Source organism: Sorghum bicolor, chromosome 2, assembly GCF_000003195.3.
Source record: "Sorghum bicolor cultivar BTx623 chromosome 2, Sorghum_bicolor_NCBIv3, whole genome shotgun sequence".
NCBI classification, from domain to species: Eukaryota; Viridiplantae; Streptophyta; class Magnoliopsida; order Poales; family Poaceae; genus Sorghum; species Sorghum bicolor.
Window position 1 is genome coordinate 68973596 of NC_012871.2, and position 25813 is coordinate 68999408.

Sequence of the window (25813 nt, forward strand, 5' to 3'; positions counted from 1 at the left end):
TAAATAATGGCAGAAAGTACTATTGACTAATTTATTATGAGAGAAAAATACTACTGAATAACTAATTCAATTGTGGACCATACAGGAGGGACCAATGGCACGACAATAGAAACTTGATGTGATCGCATAGCCTGACCATGATGTTGTCATAATGTGGATGTCAATCAACCTCCAGAGTGGCGTGCAAGGTGGCGCTACGGTGCAGTACGTGAATGCTACTACTCACGCACTTATGAAACACAAATCCTTGTGACTTTGGAGGTTTTTGAATTATTTGCAGACCCTATGAGCTTTTATATCTTAAGGTACTCCTTCCGTCCCAAAAAAATATCGTTTTAGAATTTCAGATATCTTGTTTAATCATCCATCTTATTCAAAATTTTTACATAAATATTATATATTTTGTTAAGACCTATTTTATCATTAGAGATACTCCCTCCATCCTAAATTGTAAGTCGTTTGACTTTTTTTTTCACCTCAAGTTTGACCACTCGTCTTATTCAAAAAATTTGTGCAAATATAGTCAAATTTAAATCATTCTTGAAGAACTTTTATTAATAAACCAATACACAACAAAAATGATATTTTGTACAAAACTTTGAATAAGACGAGTGGTCAAACTTGATATTAAAAAAGTCAAACGACTTACAATTTAAGATGGATTGAGTACTTTACTAATGATTTTATTATACTAAAAATACAATCATATTTTTTAGCCCCTTTAATCAAAAAGGCTAGTTCCACCACTGCCGTGGCCCGTGGAGGGGAATTCGATTTGGTGCCAGTTTGAACTTTGAAATATCACGGGCTAGAGTTTATGCTTACCCACGGTATGACTACAAGTGTTTCCCTGCTCAGGTCTGGTTTAATTTTATTTTTTTATAAAATAGACAGTGTAGCATTTCGTTTGTATTTGATAAATATTATCTAATTATAAACTAATTAGTTTTAAAAAATTCGTCTCGCAATTTACAAATAAATTATGTAATTAATATTTTTTTATTTATATTTAATGTTTCATACATATATTGAAAAATTTAATATGACAAAAAATCTAAGAAATTTTTTATAAAAAAATACGAAGGAAACAAGGCCTCAGCTCTGATGAATGCCTCGGGCAGCAGATCACGATCCCGAGATCGGACAAGATGACTACTCCGGCCCCGTGCCGCCGTGGCACTCACTGACTGCACAGTCTGACAGACTGACACGCGCTCACGAAGCGTCCAGAGGCGCTCTCCAGAACGCCCCCCACCTGTCCGCAGTCCGCTGCCAGCGGGCCCCGCGCGCTCGCGCACCTTCTCGCGCGCGGGCGCGGCTGGCGCCTGGCGGTGGGGGTTCGGCTTCCCTCCAAGGCAGCCTTCCTTTCTGCAGGCGCGCAGGCCGCAGGGGCAGCTCCCCGTCTTCTTTATCACTAGCCGATCGCCGCAGCGCACGACGATGTACAGAGCGGCCGCCTCGCCGCTCCGTCACAGCCTCCGCCGCCTCTCCTCCTCCTATTCCGCGGCTACCCCGCTCGCTGGGGCCGCCCGCTTCCTCGCGCCCTCCTCCGAGGGTCGGCTCTCCGCACTCACCTCGTCTCGCCTCCTCGGGTCGGCGCCGTGCCGGTGCTGCTCAGGCGCCGGGATCGCCGAGCGGCCTGCGTCTGCGTGGCGCGGACTCGCCACCATGGGTAATGCTCCTCAGTACCCTCTTTTCTTGCCAAAAACGAAGTGTTGTTCAACGGTAAAAAGTAAAGAAAGCGGCAAAGTGCTAGTACCATTTTTTTCGAATTGAGAGGTGTACGGTGTTGCTCATCAGGCTCAGCGTTCACTATTTCTCTTTATCTGTATATATGTGAGAAGAAGAAGAGTTGTCATACGGTCTGTGTATTTTGGGTAGCTCGGAGATTTGAAGTTGTATTAGGTGACCGATCAAGTAGTTCCAAGCAGCCAAATGTCGCTGATCATGTCACCCTTTAAAGTTTAAGGGCATGTTTGGACCACGGGAAAAAAAAATCCTATTTCTGCGTTTTTCTATGTGATGAAATTGACTGATTCCTGTGAAGTTCTTACGTTCCAAACAGTCCCTAATAAATTCTAGATCTCTATGGTTTTGATTCTTTTGAATTCCTAATGGTTGTTGCTTGTGGTGTCATTACCACTCATTAATATTGATCTCCGTATGTGACCTTACCTGCAGCTGACGGTAATAGCCGCTTTGGGCATGTGCTGACAAGCCTCCCAAAGCCCGGTGGTGGAGAGTACGGGAAGTACTACAGCTTACCAGCCCTGAATGATCCTAGGATAGGTACTTAGCCGAGAAATGCTACGGTGAATTTATACACAATAATATGAAGATCCCCAAGGAGGATACGTCATACCAAGCCTTACAACTTGTAATTCATTTATGCATTCCGTTTTCAGAAAGATTGCCATATTCTATCCGGTATCTACTGGAGTCAGCCATCCGCAACTGTGACGGATTTCAGATTACAGAGAAGGATGTCGAAAACATCATTGATTGGGAGAATACTGCTCCCAAGCTGGTGGAGATACCTTTCAAGCCTGCCCGTGTGCTTCTGCAGGTGTGGAAGTGACCTGACTTCATCCTTCGCTTCATGTGGTGTAAAACAACTATTCATTTTCCTCTCTTTGAAGGATTTTACTGGTGTCCCAGCTATCGTAGATCTTGCAAGCATGCGCGATGCTATGGCTCAACTGGGCGATGATCCTGGCAAGATTGATCCCATGGTAGGCAGCACTCAGTACACTAGGACACATAAGAATCATCATCATGCAAGAATGGTCACACGACTGACCATCTTCTAATATTTCTCAACTTCTCACCTTTTTGCTATTCACTTGCAGATTCCAGTGGATCTAGTCATTGATCATTCGGTACAGGCTGATGTGGTAAAATCAGAGAATGCCCTCCAAGCTAATATGCAACGCGAATTCGACAGGAACAAGGAGCGCTTCGCCTTCCTTCGGTGGGGCTCTACGGCATTCAATAATATGCTTATTGTTCCACCAGGTTCAGGAATTGTTCACCAGGTGCAGTTTATTTTTTTATAGGCCGATTAGTTCTCAGTCCCAAATTTCTGTGCACCTTAATTTGCATTATGCTTCTTGAGTTTCATTTGATGCTTTCTTAACTCTATTTTTTCAGGTGAATCTTGAATATCTTGGACGAGTTGTTTTCAATACGGATGGCATTTTATATCTTGACAGTGTGCTGGGAACGGATTCTCACACTACTATGATTGATGGAATGGGGGTTGCTGGCTGGGGTGTTGGGGGAATTGAAGCAGAAGCAACAATGCTTGGTCAGGTAATAAAACAGAGATCATAATACATTGTACACATTAGGATATTCTATTTGCATATGAACCTTGATTTTGATTTTGTCTAATGCAATATTTTTCTTAATGGACAGCCAATGAGCATGGTCTTGCCCAGTGTAGTTGGATTTAAACTGACAGGGAAATTGCGTGATGGTGTTACTGCAACCGACTTAGTCCTGACAGTGACACATATTCTTAGGAAGCATGGTGTTGTTGGCAAATTTGTTGAGTTTTATGGTATAACTTTACTTCTGCCAATTTTTACACAACTTCAGTTTTTAATATTACCACTAACGGGTGGGTTTCGCGTGTAGGTGAGGGGATGAGTGAGTTAGCAGTTGCTAACAGGGCAACAATTGCTAACATGTCACCAGAATACGGTGCAACAATGGGCTTCTTCCCTGTTGATCATGTGACCCTTGGATACCTGAAGCTGACAGGGAGAAGTGATGAAAAGGTTTGCTTCCATTTTTCACCTTAAAATTGCTTATTGGTTCTCAAAAAACATTTCGATGGATCCAATCTATTGTAGTCTGGACATTCCTTTTTGGTCCAATAGTTTTCTTATGTTTTGATGTCCTGACAAATAGGTTGACATGGTAGAGGCATATCTTCGAGCTAACAAAATGTTTGTTGATTACAACGAGGTTAGCATCATTGGTACTACTATCTCAGATATTAAAGGAAACATATGTCTAATACAGATCTGTAGTTTCAGACTCAAACAGAAAGAGTTTACTCATCGTACCTAGAGTTAGATCTTGCAGATGTTGAACCATGTGTTTCAGGCCCGAAAAGGTAACTTTCTTTGCTACCTATGCTTATCTTGATCTTATCATGCTACACATAGGTTTTTCTAAATATGATTGTACCTATTCATTGTTATGTATTACATAGACCTCATGACCGTGTTGCTCTGAAAGATATGAAAGCAGACTGGCGTGCCTGTCTCAGAAATAAAGTTGGTTTTAAGGTAAGAGTACTAAATTAACTTGAATGTTGCCAGCATCCATGATAGTAAAATAGCCTATCTATCCTTTACACGATTTCTGTTGCGCTCACCAACAGAACAGTAATTTATTTGTTGTCTACAATTTTTGTTTGGGTTACAGGGCTTTGGCATACCTAAAGAGCAACAGGATAAACTAGTCAAGTTCACCTTCCATGGACAACCTGCAGAGATTAGACATGGTAGCATTGTGATCGCTGCCATAACAAGTTGCACAAACACCTCGAACCCAAGTGTCATGCTTGGTGCTGGCCTTGTTGCAAAGAAGGCGTGTGAGCTTGGCCTTGAGGTGAGTCTTCATTGCCATAATTACTTCTCAGCACAGCATGCCTTTCGTAACTTTGGTATATTGACAGGTTAATCCATGGATTAAAACTAGTCTTGCGCCAGGATCCGGGGCAGTGACCAAATATCTGCTGAAGAGGTAGAAATTCCGCCCCTCCCTAGTAGTTTTAAACATGAAAATTGTTTATCTTCAAATCCTGACTTATGTCGCAAAATCAGTGGCTTGCAAAAGTATTTAGATCATCTAGGTTTCAACTTAATTGGATATGGCTGTACAACATGCATTGGTAACTCTGGGGAGCTTGATGAAGATGTTGCTAAGGCAGTTACTGACAACGGTAACTTCATACTTATTAACTAAACACATTTGCCTGATTTTTCTCATGCTCAATTGTACTTCAGAAAATGAAATCCCATGTTCTTGGCATGCCTTTGTCAGATATCATTGCTGCTGCAGTACTCTCTGGTAACAGGAACTTCGAAGGGCGAATTCATGCATTGGTTCGGGCCAATTACCTTGCCTCCCCTCCTCTGGTTGTGGCCTATGCCCTTGCTGGCACTGTAAGCAGTGTGTTTATCCCTATTGATTTTTTTTCCTGGTGTAGTCACCATGGATAAATTGTCGTATTTTGTCCCATCAATATATATACATTTGCATCAGGTTGATATTGATTTTGAGACGGAACCAATTGGGAAAGGAAAAAATGGAAAAGATGTGTACTTCAAGGACATATGGCCATCAAATGAAGAAATTGCAGAGGTAAATTCAAAATTGTCGCATTCTTCTAAATTGCTCAGTATGCATTTATCATATATAGAATGCACTTATCACGCCTTAAGGTTGGATTATAACAATACCAGGTTGAGCAATCAAGTGTGCTGCCTGACATGTTCAGGAGCACCTATGAAGCAATCACACAAGGCAACCCAATGTGGAACCAGCTGTCAGTTCCCAAGGCAAAGCGCTTCCCATGGGACCCCAGTTCCACCTACATTCATGATCCTCCGTTCTTCAAGGATATTACACCGACTCCGCCAGGTCCACGCAGCATAGAGAATGCCTATTGCCTGTTGAAGTTTGGTGACAGCATCACGACAGACCACATCTCACCAGCTGGGAGCATCCCCAGGGACAGCCCTGCTGGCATGTACCTGCTTGAGCGCGGTGTGCAGCCAAAGGATTTCAATTCTTATGGAAGCCGTCGGGGCAACGACGAAGTGATGGCACGAGGAACTTTTGCAAATATCAGGATTGTGAATAGGCTGTTAAATGGAGAAGTTGGACCGAAGACGATTCACGTCCCTACAAGTGATAAGCTCTTCGTGTTTGATGCTGCAATGGTCAGTTCTTCTTCCCCAAGCTACGTTCCTGTCGAGATAGTATGCAGCATTATATTAAGAACAAATAGGCACTCTATTCGCCTTGTTGGCCAACTGAGCTAGGCTCAGTTCATTGAATTAATTATGAAACACAGTGCCCATTTTACTTCATACTCCTACTAACTAGACTTGACATTTGAGCAAATATCCTTTTGGATGGTAGCCAAAGGTAAGTATGCCAAAGTATATGCTTGACCTTTTTTTTAGCCAACCTGACTTCAAAAAGCATCTGACTTTGAGATCATTATTTTTGTCGATGAGTATTTCTTATGTACTCCTAGTAATAGGCCATTACACTGGTTGTGCTTATTTCAGAGATACAAAGCTGATGGGCATCATACCATAGTGTTGGCTGGAGAGGAATATGGCAGTGGAAGTTCTCGGGATTGGGCTGCCAAGGGACCAATGTTACTGGTATATGCATATCATACAACTGCCATTTCTTTGCTGGCTACCGGAAACTCGCACATTTCTTTGACAAAACTATGTCATCAGGGGGTCAAAGCAGTGATCGCCAAGAGTTTCGAGAGGATCCACCGCAGCAACCTCGTGGGAATGGGAGTGTTACCGCTGTGCTTCAAGCCTGGTGAGGATGCTGATTCTCTGGGGCTCACCGGTCATGAGCGCTACACAATAAGGCTCCCTACCAATGTGAGTGAGATACAACCGGGCCAAGATGTCCAAGTGGTCACTGACACTGGGAAGTCATTTACCTGCAAGCTCCGGATTGATACCCTGGTAAGTTCTCGAGTAATAAAAGGATGTGGAACTGGTAATTGCAGAAATGTTCACAGCACAGTGGTCAATACAACTGAATTACCGCGATAAAGTTTCTGGGCATTACATTCCATGATTGCAAGCACGTACACCACTTAGATTTTTGTTCATACTGTGAGATGAAACAGTGCATTTTCAAATACTAGCCTACAAGCTTAGCAGTTAGCGCTAATCAAATTGTATTGATTTTAAAATAGTATGAATTGTGTGACGAATAACAGAAAAAAAAACGTGTTTTCTAGGTGGAGCTGGCTTACTTTGATCATGGCGGGATCCTTCACTACGTTCTGAGGAACCTGGTGAAGCAGCAACAGCAGCAGTAAAACTCTAAAAATACATGAAAATCTGTGAATATTTGCCTATCTTGTGTGTTTCGAAAAAGGCTATTGTGAGGAATAAAATCACTCCTGCAGTTTGTAAAGTCAAGCCGATGTAAATGTTCATGAGCTGAGGCTGAGCTGTGCTGTTTTGTATTAAAATTTCTGTGCTAATAAATAAAGATGGTATTGGTATGTTGGCATCTGTCACCTGAAGGCTGAAGTTTCTTTCTCCTATGAAGATTCATAAAATTTAGTCAATCTTGCCTTTTTTCTGCGGCGGCGGAGCATCCGGCGGTGGCCCTTCCGGGAGTTGTTCCGGTGCCCGCCCTGGCGCTGGCGGCGGCGGCGGCGGGAGATGGGCGCTGCGCTGGGCGTGGGCGGGTAGTAGAAGGCGGAGGAGGCCGCTCTGCCGTGCCCGTGGACAGGCGAGAGGGCTGCCCGTGGACAGGCGAGAGGAGAACAAGCGAAATTTACAAGACAAGCTGTTACACCGTTGGATCGGGATTGTGCGGCTTATGGTAGAACTTGGTCTCGTTCAGATCTCTCCTCTCGCGTAGTGGTGTTCAACGATTCTGCGGTGGAGGAGCAGCCAGAAAGAATGCTTCATTTGCAATATGGCTGAAAATGATGCTCACCTGTGTTTTTCACTGTGATTTTGCTAGGGCTATCAACCATCATCACCATGAATACAGAAGAAGAAGAAGAGTTACAAAACATAATAACTACTCTTTGGTTTATTTGGAAAGCGAATGCTCGCTTCAACAACAAAAAAATAGTCTGTTTTACAGGTACATCATTCAACAGCAGCGGAGATAACTACATCCATATCTGAACTTAATGCAGATAAACAAGGAAATGAACTCCAAGAAAAGAGGAGAGAAAGGCGAACATTAGAGGAACTAGGCCCTAATCATTATAGAATCTCACTACCTGCTGCTCTTTGAGGAACACGATACTATACAGATGCTTCAATCACTCCTGACAACGACGGAAATCCTGCTAGACATGCTGAACTGGAAATTTTTATTGTTCCCTCTACTATCTACATTAAAGCAAAGATGATGAACTGTAGCTCTATCATTATGGCTGAAGCTGCGGCATTGGATCTGGCTGCACAAATCCTCAAAAAACTTGGTATACAACATCCAAGTTTGCTAACAGATAATGAACAACTGGCTATCTTCTTCAATGGCCAAAACTACCAAAATCCACCGAGATGGGAGATAAAACCTCACACTCAGTCCTTCATCAACTCATGTCTCTCAAGAGGAGAAAAAGTCTTCAAAATCTGTAGAAGCAACATTCTACAGCTCATTGCAACAGAGTATCTGGGGCTACCAATGCCTAATGGAAAAATGAAAAGAGGAGTCTTCCAACCACTTGAGGAGAGGTTCCAGAAGAGAATGTGTGCCTGGAAGGAAAAGGAGTTATCTGTGGCTGGTAAGGAAATCCTCATTAAATCAGTTGAACAAGCCCTGCCTAATTACGTGATGAGTGTTTTCAAGCTCCCACTAACATTGTGTGATGAGTTGATGCGACATATACGGGCTTACTGGTGGGGTTCTGACAATGGCCACAGGAAGGTTCAATGGGTTCCATGGGAGAAGATGATTATGCCAAAAGGGTTTGGGGGTATGGGCTTCAGAGACCTCAGATTGGTTAACCAAGCCTTACTAGCAAGACAAGCATGGAGATTGGTGTTCTTTCCTGAGAGCCTGTGTGCTAGAGTTCTGAAAGCCAAATATTTTCCCAATGGCAATTTGCTGGACACAGTTGCTGCTGGAGATGCCTCCCCATCATGGCGCGGAGTTGAGTTTGGGTTGACACTACTAAAGCAAGGTGTGGTCTATAGAGTGGGAGATGGACAAAGTATTCGCATTTGGCGTGATAACTGGTTGCCCAGAGCTCATGGCATGAAGCCAGTTGGCAGCGTTCGGCATTGCCGACTACGCCGGGTCTCTCATTTGATTGATGCTCAAACTAAGTCCTGGGATGAGACACTTGTAAGAAGATATTTTTATGCCTGTGATGTCGAGGAGATATTCAAAATAAAAATACCCAGCAATCCCTGTCCAGATTATGTAGCTTGGAACTTTGAGACATCGGGTATGTTTTCTGTCAAAAGTGCTTATAGACTAGCCATGAGGATTGAACACGATGAAGGGAACATCGGCACCAGCTCTACTCCTCCTGATGGTAGAACGGTATGGAAAAACCTGTGGTCTACTAATGTACCAGAGAAAGTCAAGGTGTTTGCATGGAAGGTCGCCAATAATGGTATCCCCACTCAAGCTAATAAGTACTTCAGACATCTGGCACAATATGAAACCTGCGAGTTGTGCGGACATGCTCGTGAGGACTGTTTCCATGCGTGTGTACGCTGCCCACATGCTGTTGCTCTTCGTCAGGCCATGAGAATGCATTGGGTACTTCCGGCTGAGGAGGATCTACAATATACTGGGCCTCAGTGGCTGCTGGCCCTTGTGAGCCGGTTCCCAGTGGAGGTCATTGGAAATCTTTTGATGCTTCTATGGCGTGTTTGGAGTGTGCGCAACAGTGTTCTGCGGGCAGGCAAAAGACTCTCGATTGACAGTTCTGTGTTGTTTCTTACTCGTTACAGGGATTCTCTCATGCAGTGTCAATTAAACAGTTTCCATGCTGAAGACAAGGGGAAGCGCTGTGCCTTGATTGGGAGCTCTCAGCTGGAGAGGGTTGCCAGGCTAGAGAAGAAGTGGGTTCCGCCAGAACCAGGATGGATGAAGATTAACGTGGATGGGGCTTTCTTACCCGATTCTGGTGTAGCTGCAATAGGTGTGATCATCAGGGACCATGGTGGTGGGATTAAACTGTCAGCCTGGCGATTGCTTCGCCATTGCCGGGATGCAGTGGAGGCTGAAGCTGTGGCGTGCCGTGAAGGGATTATCCTTGCAGCGCGCTGGCCGGAGGTCCCCATGATTCTGGAAACCGATTGTTCTGTGGTGGCAGGGAAGCTGAGGAATCTTGTACAGCATCGTTCCGTGATTTGGTCTACCATTCAAGAAGCTACTGTAGGGATAGAGGATCTTTGCCGGGTGGAAGTTCTGAAGATTAGTCGAGCTCAAAATAACACCGCACATCAACTTGCTCATTATGCTATTAGGTCGAGTAGTAGTCAGGTCTTTTTTTCTTCTTTTCCAGAGTTTGTCGTGTCGCTTGCTTGTAAAAATACTGTTTGAGTTTTAATAAAGTTTATGTTCACAAAAAAAAGAGATAGTGCTGAATTTACTTATACCAATTCTCAGCATGTAAACAACTGTCCTTTTAGGACAGCCCTAGACTCTGTATTGGGTGCTCATTTCACCCTCCTAGCAGCCTCATGCTGCTAATTAATAAATTTTGACTTCATTCAAAAAAAATGATTTTGCAGTAGTTTGATCTCTCTTTTTATTTTTTGAACTTCAGTAGTTTGATCTCTTATCTCTGTTTTATTTTCATGATATGATTACATTAAAAATGTATTTAGGGTACTGGTAATAATTCCGATACAACCTATATTTTTCATGTATTACCAAGTGATTTTACATAATGTTTTTGCTCCACTAGAGCAGTTGGCATAAAAGCAGGAGCAGAAGCCGGCCCAAACAGGTCAGCTTCCCGGTTAACAAGATTCATAAAATTTAGTCACTCTTGCTTTTTTCCTCTTCCCTTATTTTCTACTCTAGAGCCATTTTATCGTCTTATAAAATATGTGCACCAAGAGGAGAGCTTGTTTGCTTGTCTTATAAGCTATATTTTTTCTGCCAGTCAATAATGTTTTTTGCTCGTAATAAATCAACGAACAGCCATGACTTTTTAGGCAAGCGACGTTTAGTATTGGCCGATAAATTCGTGAACCTAACACTGTACAACCAAACCAAACAACAGATGGTGAAAAAAATCATGTAGTGACAAACAAACAAAGAATGTCTTAATTACATCCAGAAAGCAACAGGCTTCCAATGCGTTTCAGGAAACTGATGAGCATCGGTCATCTCGTACGACTGCACCTTGCGGTGTGTAGTGACAAGGTGTCCTTGTCCATCGTACTCGAGACCAAACGTGGTGACCGCGAGCACACGGCGATGCGGGTAGTAGCCATCGTCATGGAGGCGCCGCAGGTCCTCCTCGTCGTCACGCGCCAGCGACTCAACCAGGCAGTACCTGCTGCCGCCCATCCACACGAGCGTGGCCCCAAGGTGCCTCCTGGACTTCGCGTCGAACAGTTGGTCCTCGCCGAGCTTCCAGGCGGGCAGGCTCCTGAGGTCGGCCGGAGCCGGCGCGACGTCGCAGCAGGAGAGGTAGCCTAAGCCACCCTTATGCCAGCAGAGGCCCACCCAGGCGTCGAGCTGGGCATCGAAGTACGCCTCGCCTTTGAACGGCAGGATCCAGTTGCCATGCGACGCCCACTGCTTGCTCTCCGTGTCGAAGGAGAACGTGCTCTCTTTATGGGAAACGAAGAGAGTGCGGCCATCGGGGTGTAGCACGGAGGCCCATATGCGGTTGAAGTCCTCGAAGGGTGGGGGAGCGCCGGTTCGGCTCCACGACCACCCCGCGTCTTCTGGGTAGATGCTGTCGGGCGGCGGCGGCGCGGCGCTGAGCATGTCGAACTGGCCTGCTCTTAGAAGGTAGAGGCTGCCAGCGATGGACAGGAACAGTGGTTTAACGGCGAGCTTGTTGCCGCCGCGGCGTGGCCAGGGGCAGACGGCCAGCGCCGTCGTCTGGACATCGAACACTGGGAAGGCAGGGTAAGGACATGGCTGCATGGCAAGGATCTTGGTGCCGTGGGAGGCGAAATACCAGGAGCGCCCGTGGCGGGCCTCGAAGCGGACGACCGGGGGCTCGGGGAGGGGGAGGGGCTCCGGCCCGGCGTCGAGGGCGTCGAAGGACTCGACGTCGACCTTGTAGACGCTGTATCCCCTCTCCCAGTCATCAAGAATGAGATAGAGATGCTTCTTGTGCTCCTGCTGCTTGAATTGCTTGGCCGCGCGGTGGCATTGGCAGCTGGGGCAGGGCTCAAGCTCGCACTGCTGCCGCTTGTTCGGCATTATAATTACTCTCTTTCCTGCTAACAACAACGAGCAAACCATCAACTCGTATATACGGCGTATATATTGTCTCGTCCTGGGTCCGAGACCTCTTCGTCTTCCAAGTTCCGACTCGACTCCTCTTCGGATCGGATCCGCTTCTTTTCCGTCCGATTCCGACCCCTGTTAAAGTTCTACCATAAGCCGCACGATCCCGATCCAACGGTGTAACAGCTGTCCTGTAAATTTCGCTTATTCTCTTCTCGCCTGTCCACGGGCACGGCAGAGCGGCCGCCTCCGCCTTCTACTACCCGCCCACGCCCAGCGCAGCGCCCATCTCCCGCCGCCGCCGCCGCCAGCGCCAGGGCGGGCACCGGAAGCACTCCCGGACGCGCCACCGCCGGATGCTCCTCCGCCGCGCCGCCGCCGCCGCAGCAGCGAAGCTCTCCTCCTCTTTAACCTCCGAGCGAGCCCTCCGTCACGTGGGCGCCGCCGGCCGCGGCCGCGGCCACGCCACCACCTCGTCTTCGAACCCACGCCGCCGGGGCCACCGTCGTGCGCCGACGGCTGAGTCCGAGTCCCTCACTTCCACCGCCGCCCCCCGTCCATTCCCTGACTACCGCCCTCCCCGGCCTGACTCGCCGGACGACGACGCCCTCGCGCGCCGCCTGGCCGCCGCGGTGCTCGCCTCGCCTCACCCCACCTCCCTTCCTCCGCTCCCCTTCCTGCCCGTCCTCCGCCCAATCCACCTCCTTCTCGGGCTCCCGCTCCTCGCCTCCCACCCGCACCTCGCCGGCCTCCTCCTCCCTCTCCTCCTCCTCTTCCCCTCCCGCCCTCAGCAGCACCCGCACCCGCACCTGCTCCGCTGCTTCGCCGTAGCTGCTCACCTCGCCGTAGTACGCGGCGCCGGAGCTGGCGCCGGTGCCGCGCGCGCCATCCTCGCGCGCGCAGTCCGCTTCCCCTCCCCTCATAGACATTTCGTCGAGCACTACATCTCCACCTACAAGGCATTCTCCTCGGACCCCGCCTCCTTCGACCTTCTCCTCTTGTGCCTCCCCTCCGCGCCCCTACTGCGCCGCGTCCGCCAGTACGGCATCTCCCCGTCCCCGGAGGCCTGCAATGCCGTGCTCTCCCGCCTCCCTCTTGATGAAGCCATCGAGTTGTTTCAAGGTCTCCCGGACAAGAACGTTTGCTCCTACAATATACTACTCAAGGTGCTCTGTGGTGCTGGCCGCGTGGAGGATGCACGGCAGCTGTTCGATGAAATGGCTTCACCGCCTGATGTTGTCACATATGGGATTCTTATCCATGGATACTGTGCTCTTGGTGAGCTGGAGAATGCGGTGAAGCTGTTGGATGACATGGTGGCAAGAGGGGTGGAGCCAAATGCAACTGTGTATACTAGTGTTGTTGCATTATTGTGTGACAAAGGGCGGGTTTCAGATGCTTTGACAGTTGTCGAGGATATGGTCCATCATAAGGTGATATTGGATGAGGCTGTGTATACGACTGTCTTGAGTGGTTTTTGTAATAAAGGAGATTTGGTATCTGCAAGAAGGTGGTTTGATGAAATGCAGAGAAAAGGTTTGGCAACTGATGGGGTGACATACACAACGCTGATCAATGGGCTTTGCCGGGCTGGTGAGCTGAAAGAGGCAGAGAAAGTGCTTCAGGAAATGTTGGCCAGGCGGTTGGATGTTGATGAAGTAACATACACAGTGCTTGTTGATGGGTACTGCAAGAGAGGGAAGATGGCGGAGGCCTTTCAGGTGCATAATACAATGGTTCAGAGAGGAGTGGCACCAAATGTAGTGACATATACAGCTTTGTCAGATGGACTATGCAAGCAAGGGGATGTTCAGGCCGCTAATGAGCTATTGCATGAGATGTCTAACAAGGGGCTTGAGCTGAATGCTTGCACATACAACTCCCTGATAAATGGCCTATGCAAGGCAGGCTATCTGGATCAGGCCATGAGGACTATGGCAGACATGGATGCAGCGGGTCTTAAACCGGATGTTTACACCTATACAACTCTTATTGATGCACTCTGCAAGTCAGGGGAGCTTGACAGGGCCCATGACCTCTTGCAAGAAATGTTAGATAATGGAATTAAGCCTACTATAGTGACTTACAATGTTTTGATGAATGGTTTTTGCATGTCAGGTAGGGTAGAAGGAGGAAAGAAGCTGCTTGAGTGGATGCTGGAGAAGAATATCCATCCAAATGCTACAACTTACAATTCTCTTATGAAGCAGTACTGCATTGGCAATAACATGAAATCTACCACTGAGATCTATAAGGGGATGTGTTCTCGGAATGTGGAGCCAAATGAGAATACATACAATATATTGATCAAGGGGCACTGCAAGGCAAGAAGTATGAAAGAGGCACAATATTTCCACAATGAAATGATAGAGAAGGGTTTCAGACTTACTGCATCCTCATACAGTGCTCTTATAAGATTGCTGAATAAAAAGAAGAAATTTGTTGAGGCAAGAAAACTATTTCATGATATGAGGAAGGAGGGTTTTACAGCTGAACCAGATGTATACAATTTTTATATTGATTTCAACTTTAATGAGGACAATTTGGAGGCAACCCTTGCTCTTTGTGATGAACTGGTGGAAGCTAGTATTGTGAAATCAAAAGCTGAAATGGATCAAGATGTTGTAAAGGACCATATACATTAGGGACATAATTTTGGCTGGTTATGTCATGCTAGCTTCTTCAGATTGTGTTTGCATGCAATGTGAATACATGATCCAGAGATAGTACTGTCCCTTTTCACCGTGCGAAAACTGGCAGTTGAGGTAAAAACAGTTTATTCTAAGTATTTAAATTGGTTACAGATACTAGTTGTGTGTTCCCTGGCATTTTCTGATGGTTGATGATACTATCCTTTAATTGCAGCCTTCATCAGGTTCATCCGGAAGATGTTGAGATGTGTAGATAGAATGCACATTGTGGAGTTGGTGTGGTTTGCAAGGTAGAAGACAAAATGCATTGTGAACTCCGCTTTTCTTTTCAAGTATTACGTCTGGTCCTTGTTCCTGTGTTTTTCTACATCAAGTTTAATGGTTTATCCATTTGTTAGTTTGATACTTGCAGAATAAATATGAATCATCTAGAGCATTGCTAGATGTGCTTATTTATTATCTCACTCATATCCTGCATCTGACTTCCACTCATGCCTTGTGTTGCAACTGACACCATGTTAAGTTAGAGGGGTTTTTGGATCCAGTGCTTCTTCAGAGCAACTCTTCCAGTGATACTTCCTGTAAAGAAATATAAACTAGATCTACTTTGCTTGGGTTTAGTCCTTCCCCAGATTAAGGGTTACTCTACTAAGATTCACTTTTAGCTATATTTTTTTTGGAGTTGCAATGAACTCACGCTGACCTTTAATCTGCTGACGTGCAGGACAAGAGGTTTTTTGGTTAATAAATTGTCAGGCTGCGAACTATTGAATTAGTTGTCTTTACGAGGAGTGATAAGGGCCTGCGCGTGATGCCAATGAGTACATAACTACGTATAGGAGGAACATGGCGAAACCACTGGTGAAACAGAGAGAACTAAAGAAACAATGAGGCTTATGCCTGCGAATGGAAGGATGAACTAGAAAGATTTAGTGAACAAGAGTGGAAGGGCATTGGTTAAGAAGTGATGTTTGGTCTTCATTCAGAATTTTGAGAAAAATAAATGCTATGCTCTGTTTTCAGACATCATTCCTTCCTCAATGTTACAGCACCCAGATCAGCTTCATGGTTCACTGACTTGGACCTTCGGTTATACATAGGGGAAATAGATCAACTGTGGTGTATCAGAGAACTCAGCTTCTTGGAGATTCATAAAGTGGAGCACCGGATACGGTTAGCTGTTAGAATTACACATCACAATACAGCCATATATGGGAAACATACAGCTTCAAACGAACATATTGATTTGGACAGAAGATACAACTGTACTGTAGTCTGTAGGAATGAAGATGAATTCGAAGCTCACTTTTTTTCCAGTGGATGCAACATGCATTCATTGTTTCTTGCAATTAAATTAAATTTATTTCATGGGGATTCAAGAACTTGGATTACGACGTTGTGGAATATCTCCGTGCGATGAGTGCAATGAGTGCTCGATACTTGTTTAGCTAAAACATGTGCTATTTTATTACAAGATCTACTAATATAAGAAAAAGAGAAAGGCCTGTTTGGTACTACTCGCTTCATGAGCTGTTGTGAGCTGTTTTTTTTGTCAAACACTTATTTTCAAAACAGCTTCATGGGTGAAGTTGTTTTTCCCCCTCCTCTCACAAAGACATAAGTTAGGATGAAGCTGAAAAAAAAGTAGCTTATTGCAGCTCTCTCTTATTTCTCTCTCAACTATGCATGAAGTAGTTTGTGAAGCTATTTTGCTAAATATTTTTTCCAAACACAGCTCAGCTTCATCTAGAAAGTCACTCATGAAGCTATTTTCTAAAAAAACAGCTTTACTAGTGAAGTTGAGCTGTGCCAAACAAGCCCGAAATCTTAAAAGGCAAGCCTGACATCATCAATCTCCTTAACCCGGATTAACGGGCGCTAGTTGTCCTAGCTTCTTCCACAGTTTTTTTCTCCAAACTTCTTCCACAGGTTGACAAGCTCGAAACAATCTTTCCAGCCATACCTATTGTATACCCTATCGCTTCGCCAACACTAACCCGTCTCAGCACGTTAACACTTTCATCTGACAAGCATCGAAACCACGATCATCGCCTGTGCAACAGATCCCGAATTATGCTGGCCGTCGCCCCCACTGTGCTTGTTCTCACATAAGGCGGCATCAGAATTGATTTTAAACCAGCCTCGGGGGGGGGGACCTCATTAGTCGTTCGCTGCTGAACCGAGTGACAACCTTGTTTAGTTCGCAAAAATTTTACTTTTTGGCTACTGTAGCACTTTCGCTTTTATTGTCATATTGTCCAATCATAGAGTAGCTATGATAATAAGATTCATCTCACAAATTACAGGTAAACTGTACAATTAGTTTATATTTTCGTCTATATTTAATGCTCCATGCATGAGACTAAAGATTTGATTTGACATGGAATCTTGAAATTTTTTGCAAACTAAATAAGGCCAAAGCTGCCAAAGATCATAAGCTGTATCCTGTGCCCAAATAACAGCTTGTTGAATGGTTATCGACAGTTCCCCATGTCTTCTCTTGTTTCACATCATCCACAAAGCCCACGACCCGCAAAATATCTATGTCCCAGCGAGAGTAAATAACCGTTTATTTTGCTGATAAGCCATGATAGAAAGTACAGCTGAATGTGTCTATTCGAGAGGATATGTCTTGCCGGCAACAATTCATGGAACACTCGCCACCAAAATACTCATGTTCTAGATAATCTTCCAAAGGCCATCAGATGAGGCGCCAAGTTCTTGGTTCTAGTTCTCTTCTTCCTTCTTCTTAAGCAGCAATTTATATGCCGAAAAGATTTGCCCGGTTTTAGAGTTGAGGGAGAAAAGGCGGATTTTCGTCAAAATTGTAAGAGTAAAAGTAGATTTTTTTCATTCTCTTATGACGTGTTTATTGAAATAAATCAGCCCATGTGAACTTCGGCCGGCCTAGACGCTTCGGCAGGGTAGAAATGGGCTCATAGAAAGGCCCAATCTCCAAGGCTCTCCGCTGCACGCCTGCACTGCACCTAAACCTCGCAAAAGCCCAACCCAAACCCTAGCACCCCGCGAAAGGCAGCCTCCCGCCGGTCACATGGATTTCGGTCGCCGGAAGGCGGCGGCGCTGGCTGCGCTCTCCTCGCCGACGCCGGACAAGTCCCCGAAGGGCGGCGTCGACGCCCCTATCGCCCCGCTCCTCGACGTCCTCAACTCCCACCCGGACCTCTTCACCACCTCCTCCTGCTCCGGCCGCGTCTCCGTCCTCGCGCAGCCTCCGCCGCAGCATGAGGGCCAGGGCGATGGCGCCACCAAGCCGAAGAAGAAGGCGCGGGGCGGCGGGTGGGTATACGTATCGCACGACCCCGCCGACCCGGACGCCGTGGTGGAGCAGCTGTTCGGCGGGAGCGGGTCGGGAGTGGCGGGGGACGAGCTCGTGTTCAGGTTCGAGCCGATGATCGTGGCGGTGGAGTGCAGGGACGCCGCCGCAGCTGCGGCGCTCGTCGCGGCCGCGATCGGTGCAGGTTTCCGTGAATCAGGTGAGCTGTGTGATCTGTGATTGTAGCGTGCCTCCTTCAAGCCTGTGTTTAGAGTTATGTTGAGATGTTGGATAAGGCTTCGATTTCCATGAACAACTCAGCACTGTATCCTTACCATCAGTGTTATTGTACAGTATTTCAATACATGGAGTTGTGGAACGATTTGTGAATACTAATATCATTGATGGCAGGCGCAGGGTTCATTATAGTTAGTTTTGCATATATAGTTTTAGAAAAGTATGTTTTTTGGTTCGTGCTTTTAGTTGAAATGATAAATTGACTCACAAGTGAAGGTTTGTATGATGAGAGATGGATTCCTTGGATTGTGTAACGTGTAGTGCTGAGTTCGATATGATGTTTCTTGTCCTTATTTATAGGAATATCAGATTAAGTTTGTTTAAAACCGATTAATCTGGTTTTCAGGTATCACAAGCTTGCAGAAACGTGCAATGGTAGCAATAAGATGCTCAATTCGCATGGAAGTGCCACTGGGGCAGATTGACGAACTTGTTGTTTCTCCGGAGTATGTTCGATACCTTGTTAGAATTGCCAACAGTAAAATGGAGGCAAATAAAAGGCGAATGGATGGATTTCTGGATCTCTTCCAGACTAAGGTATTGAGCTATGCTTGTCTTACTGTATTCCAACTTTTTTGTTGGTGTGCATGACATACATGTTCGGAAACTTTGGATATTGTGTAAGTCCAAAAATGTTTCTGCTGAATGTTCATTAAGCTGGAGTGGAGAGTAAACTAAGTATTTCTTTTATAAGAGAGAATAATCTAGGACGTTTCTGTTTATAAAACTACTTAATGAGCTGAGTAAGATTTTTCAACCAGATGACGATAGTTACTTCTTGATTTACGACCACTTGTCAGATACTACCTCCTATCTTTTTCAAATGACACTGGTATTTCAAAACTGAACTAGCCAGCGTCATTTTAAAAAGATCAGAAGGTGTAAGTCTATCTTCATTTATCCATAGTATATGTCCTAAACATTTGTGTATTCCCAAAATTTTTTTACTTTGACCACCAATTCATTTACAAATATCTTTGTACATACCACAATAATCTAGTTGTTTTCTCATTCATGTTGGTTCCAATCAAATTGCCAGGGTTTGTCATACTCATCAGAGTTGTCAAACAACTGTAATGGAAGTGGTGGTCAGTCTGTTGATTATGAGGCTTCCATGGGTCCTGAAGTTAAGATACCATTAGATAAATGTGCCAAAACAAATGATGAGTACTTAGTTACAAAAAGGAGAAACGGTGGGCATAGCTGTGATGATGATGATACAGGTTCAATAGAAGCAAGGTATTTTGGAAATCAAGACTCTGCATGGAGCAAGGGTGCCAAGCATGGTTTTGGTAATGCTAAACGGCATGTTCTCTTATCTCTTTGTCTCATCTTGTTCCTACTTTTCATTTTTCTTAGATTAGCACGTAAATTTATTGGTTTGATGGGCTCTGAAGTGGATATTTGATATCATTTGGTTGCTTCAAAGAGGTGCATCACAGTACATGGTAGTTTGGCACGTTAGACCCACTAACTTGGTTGTTAATTGTCTATGTTGTTTACATATGGTGAATTTTATAAGCAGTGTTTCCGTAAATGCTTAAAAGGTGGTCAACTTTGTTTAGCCTTGTTGGACTACACAGCCTATTAGTCAGATTACATGTCCATTTAAGCGAACACTGGTTTTAGGAAACTTTTTTGTTGAACATTAGCTGAACTAAGTGAGAAATTAAATTCCATCTGGTTTTGATTTTTTTTTGTTTTCTTGTAGCAGATAGGTGATTGTTTTGAATTACTAAACCATGATTTTCCCTTCACTATTTAATGAATTGATGGTCCTGCACCTATTTAGTTGTCGACTCTGTTATTCCATAATTCTGATAATGTACTTTTAGTCTTCTTACAAAGTGACTATCCAGTAGCTCGGAGCCTTCTATTGAACCCTTTTCATCTGTTCTGTTGTATTGTCTGTAGATTATTAACGCAGGAGAAGTTGTCAGAAAAGAAAAATCATCTCTCTACCACAACATTGAAGATTAGTGGTGAACCAATTGAGAAGCTCTTCCTATGGGGCCAGTCCTCTTGTGTGTTTACTGTTGGAGAAGAGCAGCAGGTCCTAACTTTTGGTGGTTTTGGAGGACCAGGAAGACATGCTAGGAGAAACTATTCCCTTCTGCTCGATCATAAATCTGGTTTTTTGATAGAAATGATCTTCAAAGCATCTCCTTCACCAAGGATGGGGCATACAGTTACTGCAGTTGGTAATAGCACTTATCTAATTGGAGGTAGAGGTGGCCCTTCAGAAATTCTTGATGATGTCTGGGTTTTGCTGAGCACTGGGAATACATGGTCAAAAGTGGAGTGCTGTGGAGATCTGTTCCAACCAAGGTACTGTTTAGATGAAATTGTTATCCCCCTTTGCCCGTGATCGATATTTTATGGACGTTCTGTCTCTTTATGCAGGCACCGACATGCAGCTGCTGCAGTAGCTTCAAAAATTTATGTATTTGGAGGACTCAGTAATGAAGGCATATATTCTTGTATGAATGTATTGGACACAAAAAATATGCAATGGAGTGTACTTGCTGCTTCAGGCGAATGGCCATGTGCTCGACATTCGCATTCTATGGTGTCATATGGTACAAATCTATTCATGTTCGGAGGTCATGATGGCCAACGGGCGCTGAAGGACTTTTACAGTTTTGATACAACAACACTTAGGTGGAACAAGGAAAACACAAATGGGGGATTTCCGTCACCTAGGTTTTCACACTGCATGTTCATCTACAAAAATTATCTTGGGATACTTGGTGGCTGTCCTATTACAGAAAACAACCAAGAAATTTCATTGCTGAACTTAAAGCATCGAGTCTGGTTTCGTGTTTCCGTTCCATTACTGAGCCAGTCCCTCTGTGTCCGTAGTTCATCGGTTGTAATTAAAGATGATCTTGTTATTTTAGGTGGTGGTGCATCTTGTTATGCATTTGGAACCAAATTCAGTCAACCAATAATTCTTGATCTGCATTCAGTGGAGTCTATGTTTCAATATGATAGGAACAAAGATGACACAGTTCAAAGTCGTGATGCAATATCTGCTGCTGACTTGCCAAGAGATGGGCAAAATGGCATCTTTGATCATGATACAAAATCACAAGATGCTTGTTCTGGTGGTTTGATGGATTCAGGCCCTCTGGTTCTTCAACTGGAGAAGACGTATGCCAAATTAGCAAAAGACATTCTGAAAAAGTTTGGATGGTTGGATCTTTCTAGAAAAGTTCGAGTGAGCCATGATAATGGCCATGTTCTTTTTCCTATTAAAGAAGCTTTCCGAGTCCTAAATGCTGAAGAGCATATCAAGATGACACATGATGTTTCATCTACCTTTGGGGAATCATTATTGTTTACTGAAAAGAAACTTGTCGTAGACAACCTATCTCTTAAGGATGCATTAAATATTTTGTCATCTTGCAGTGGTTCCTTTATGAAAGATGAACTAGCCATCAGCCGAAAGCCTTCCAAGTCTCCTCAAACCATCATGAAAGAACTTGTATCTTCTCTACTGGAAAGTAAAGGGATGCCCCCTCAGTTGTTGGAGCAGCTTCCAGCTAGGTTTGTTTCTCTGATAAAAATATCTATTGTCATTACAACTATGGTTGCTCTTGCTTGCTTAATGTCATTCTGATGTAGGTGGGAGACACTTGGTGATGTCGTCATACTTCCGAAGACATGTTTTAAGAATCCATTGTGGGAATCAGTTAGCGAGGAACTTTGGCCACTAGTTGCCAAGTCACTTGGTGCACAACGTCTTGCACGCCAAGTTAGTACTGGATGAACTCTTTATTAGTGAACCTATAACATCTATTTGGGCTGCTATTTCTCTTGAAGTCAATACCTTGTATGTTCATGTGGTCTCCCGTCCTCAATTGAATTTCCATGTTAAGTATTTTTATTCTTACAATTTGTGACTTGGCTTGTGGCAAGCATTTGGTTACCCTACCAAGCATTTGTTTCTGTTGGGGAGGCCCTTTTCAATATGATTCATTCAATCTGTCCTTTTTTGGCAGGGTAAAATCATGCCAAATGGTACAAGAGATAGTACACTGGAACTTCTTCTGGGTGATAATGGATGGGTTACCCATTATGAAAATGGCATCTGCTATTCACTTGATGCAACAAAATGCATGTTTTCTTCTGGTAATCGTTCAGAGAAACTTCGCATGGGACAGCTAAACTGCAGAGATGAGGTGGTCGTGGATTTGTTTGCTGGAATTGGATACTTTGTTCTTCCGTTTCTTGTGAAGTACATTCTCTGATAGCCCTTGGTCAAACACAGAGATTCTGATTTTATTCGCCCCCCCAAAAAATATTGTTCTTAATCTCGTACTCTTGCAGGGCTAATGCCAAGCTAGTTTATGCATGTGAATGGAATCCACATGCTCTGGAGGCTCTTCGGCGCAATGTTAGTGACAACAGTGTGGAGGATCGATGCATTATACTTGAAGGAGATAACCGGGTGACTGCACCCAAAGTGTGTACTGGCAAATATCATCTTTTGGTCTAACACATGAATTACGATGGCTGCTGATCGTTATTTCTTACTGGACTTGAATCAGGGTGTTGCTGATCGAGTCTGTCTTGGATTGTTACCCTCAAGTGAATGTAGCTGGGCCACTGCTGTTGAAGCTTTAAGGTGATCTGTCTGCATCACCACCTGAGTTGTTTCGGTTATGATATTTCATTCTAGGTTTCTTGTAGTGTTCAAAGAAGATTTTATATAGAGAGGTCAACTGCTTAGGTAAGCTTTTGTCTTGGCCTCCTCTAGTTGGACACTCTGAGGTTCTTGTTTCTGTTGTACAAGTAGCTGCATCCTTCAGTAATTATTAATTAAGATGATTTCTTAGTATTGTTTGAGTTGGTTTTACTAAGGAGTTTGGTTGTATTAGGGAGTCAGTTTGGAATGTGCCCATCTTTTGAAAGTCGTGTGCAAATCTTTTAGGGTTGATTAGTTCATAATAATAGGCTAGGTCAGATTCCACAGGCATGCACACACATGCATTATACCCTGTTACGGTTAACCATTACAATTGTTATTCTCAACCCTTCTAATTTCTCTCTTCTACCCCTGTTCTCTTCTCTAATCACCAACGACATCCAGGGTTTCATATCCCTATAACATTAATTGCAGAGGTGTACACGACAGCAGCAAAATGTTGTTTCAGAATATTCTGAATGTTCTTTTAAAACTGCTTATCAACATATTGATCTTAGTAGTGCTAGTCTGACATCCCAAAGGAAATCCTGCAAAGTCTTTTTTAGAGAAAAGGTTTCCCCCGCTTTATTGAACCAACAAAGTGCAATTGAGTTTACATTTAGCAGAATGTATTGGAGGTGCACCTGCCAAAATCTGGGATGCTAAAGATTCCCTGACTGAAGTTCATTTCATGCACAAAGATCATTGTATTGCTATCATCCTCCCACTCATGCTGAGGTATCATCTCTCTTGATATGGTCAAACTGGAGTTGCTGGAGACCGCCGTCCCAATCCATCCATTTACATGCTGCCAAATTTGGTTTGTCTGACACACTGAAAATGCCTGCACCATGGTGGAGCACGTTGGGCTGCTTGGTGGAATTTGTGGTCTCACTTGGAAACAAGTTCTCTATAATTTTTGAATGTGATGTTGGAATTTTGTCAATTTGCTGGATCCACAACAAACCTCTGATGTTAACATTTTACTCTATTACTATGTGTAGGATTGGCGGCGGCATATTGCATATACATGGGAATGTCAATGACTCTGATGAGACACGCTGGTTGGACAATGTTGTTGAATCCATCAGTAATATCGCCAAAAACCATGGTAAAAAATGGTGTGCTTTTATCTGTTGCGATGCATTTTTGCTCTCCAAGAGTTAAAATTCCATTTTTATGCCATTTGTGTCGCAGGACTATCTTGGAACGTGTTAGTGGAGCACGTTGAACGTGTCAAATGGTACGGGCCACATATTCGCCACCTTGTAGTTGATGTTAGATGCCGGCAAATCTAACAAAGCAGACGCCACCTTGTAGTTGATGTTAGATGCCGGCAAATCTAACAAAGCAGACGCCTTCAGAGAATACTTGTGCAGTGCCAGGCCTGGGATTCTTGGATAGTTGGATGCATATACATTATAGAATGTAATGTTCAACAGTTTGCTTCGGTTGTGTTTTGGTCCCAAGTGTATTCCATTGCTCCTAGTCATCATGGAGCCTCTGTTGTGACCTTGAAAGCATGTTCAGGTTCTTGATAACAATTCGCTACTGCATAGCTACAGTAAAGTTGTGTTCTTGTACCGAGTACTTTATGTATCTTTTTTCTTATATAAGATAATTTATTGCGTTGTTTGAACATTTTATTACCAGCTTTTGCATTGGCTGATGGCACAGCACCCTAGGTATTGGATTGATTCAGTGATTATGGACTTATGGTGAAGCAGGAAAGTCATCGGGAAGTAAAAAAAAAGTAAAACAAGGCCCATTATTTTTTTTGTGAAGGAAAACACGTTTGGGCCTTGTTTAGATGTGAAAATTTTTTGGATTTCGTTACTGTAGCACTTTCGTTTGTTTGTGGTAAATATTGTCCAATCATAGACTAACTAGTGTCAAAAGATTCGTCTCGCGATTTACGGTCAAACTCTGTGATTAGTTTTTGTTTTCGTCTATATTTAATGATTTATGCATGTGCTGTAAGATTCGATGTGACAGTGAATATTGAAAACTTTTTGGTTTTCAGGGTTAACTAAATAAGGCCTGGTATGTATTGGCCGAATATCTGGGCACATTATAAGCATTAACCGGACGTATTTGCTGACCACATTCCACGGTAATAAAGTCATCAATTTTAAAACAATGCAGAGGCTGCACAGAGTTTACTTGCACGGTGAAGTGGTGAACTGCTAATGACCATGGGAAGGGAAGGGGAGGGGGAGGTGAGATAACGATGTCATAGTTTGACCGACAAGCGAGGTGCACCCGTTCTATATCCAAAAAACAGATGGATTTATCACATTTTACCTCGCTTTTTAACCAAAATGGCCACAAGAGTCACGCACAAGAAATACCATGGATTTAATGTACCTGGATTTCTCCTTTGAAGAAGTTCTTGTTGCATACCAAACACCTCGGAACTCAATGTTCTTATTTCCCAATACTATGGTAGAAACTACAATTCCCTTAAAACTAAAAAAACATTCAAATAGGCTCCTAGCGCACAAAAATTATATATATTTGTATCTTATTTCATGCTATATTGCCTTATTATACCTAGAAATAATATATTTTGCAGTAATATAGTCCAATTTCTTTTTTGAATATATAATCAAATGAGGTGAGAAATTAGACCACTAAAGAAATTTTAGTAGCAGAACTAGTAAGCAATCTTGGTTACGTAATTGAAAATAGACCTTTTTCCTATTACTAATTACC

At 44.0% G+C, this 25813-nt stretch overlaps 3 protein-coding genes across 7 annotated transcripts; all 3 read left to right on the forward strand.

Annotated features, from left to right (window-relative positions):
• LOC8080745 (putative aconitate hydratase, cytoplasmic) lies at positions 1320-7288 on the forward strand. Of its 2 annotated transcripts, none has more exons than XM_021454763.1 (20): positions 1320-1672; positions 2182-2289; positions 2406-2566; positions 2640-2732; positions 2850-3035; positions 3151-3312; positions 3418-3562; positions 3640-3782; positions 3916-3972; positions 4038-4123; positions 4223-4298; positions 4438-4623; positions 4691-4758; positions 4839-4957; positions 5059-5180; positions 5281-5379; positions 5481-5960; positions 6315-6413; positions 6495-6737; positions 7019-7288. In XM_021454763.1, the coding sequence occupies exons 1-20, from the start codon at positions 1441-1443 to the stop codon at positions 7097-7099; spliced, it is 2946 nt and encodes a 981-aa protein (XP_021310438.1). In that variant the 5' UTR covers positions 1320-1440; the 3' UTR covers positions 7100-7288. The 2 variants fall into 2 exon arrangements, with proteins under 2 accessions (XP_021310438.1, XP_002460765.1); XM_002460720.2 differs by having other exon boundaries at positions 4044-4123.
• LOC8083091 (pentatricopeptide repeat-containing protein At1g05670, mitochondrial) lies at positions 12434-16228 on the forward strand. The gene is made up of 3 exons (XM_002460722.2): positions 12434-14951; positions 15052-15127; positions 15562-16228. The coding sequence occupies exon 1, from the start codon at positions 12543-12545 to the stop codon at positions 14829-14831; it is 2289 nt and encodes a 762-aa protein (XP_002460767.1). The 5' UTR covers positions 12434-12542; the 3' UTR covers positions 14832-14951; positions 15052-15127; positions 15562-16228.
• Positions 17813-24744, forward strand: LOC110432829 (tRNA wybutosine-synthesizing protein 2/3/4). 4 transcript variants are annotated; one of them, XM_021453726.1, is made up of 11 exons: positions 17815-18331; positions 18755-18945; positions 19448-19713; positions 20323-20736; positions 20812-21957; positions 22036-22165; positions 22413-22648; positions 22741-22876; positions 22962-23038; positions 23104-23143; positions 24103-24209. In XM_021453726.1, the coding sequence occupies exons 1-10, from the start codon at positions 17890-17892 to the stop codon at positions 23141-23143; spliced, it is 3078 nt and encodes a 1025-aa protein (XP_021309401.1). In that variant the 5' UTR covers positions 17815-17889; the 3' UTR covers positions 24103-24209. The 4 variants fall into 4 exon arrangements, 3 of the variants coding, with proteins under 3 accessions (XP_021309402.1, XP_021309401.1, XP_021309400.1); XM_021453725.1 differs by lacking the exon at positions 23104-23143 and adding an exon at positions 24296-24744 and having other exon boundaries at positions 17818-18331; XM_021453727.1 differs by lacking the exons at positions 22962-23038; positions 23104-23143; positions 24103-24209 and having other exon boundaries at positions 17814-18331; positions 22413-22592; positions 22741-22877.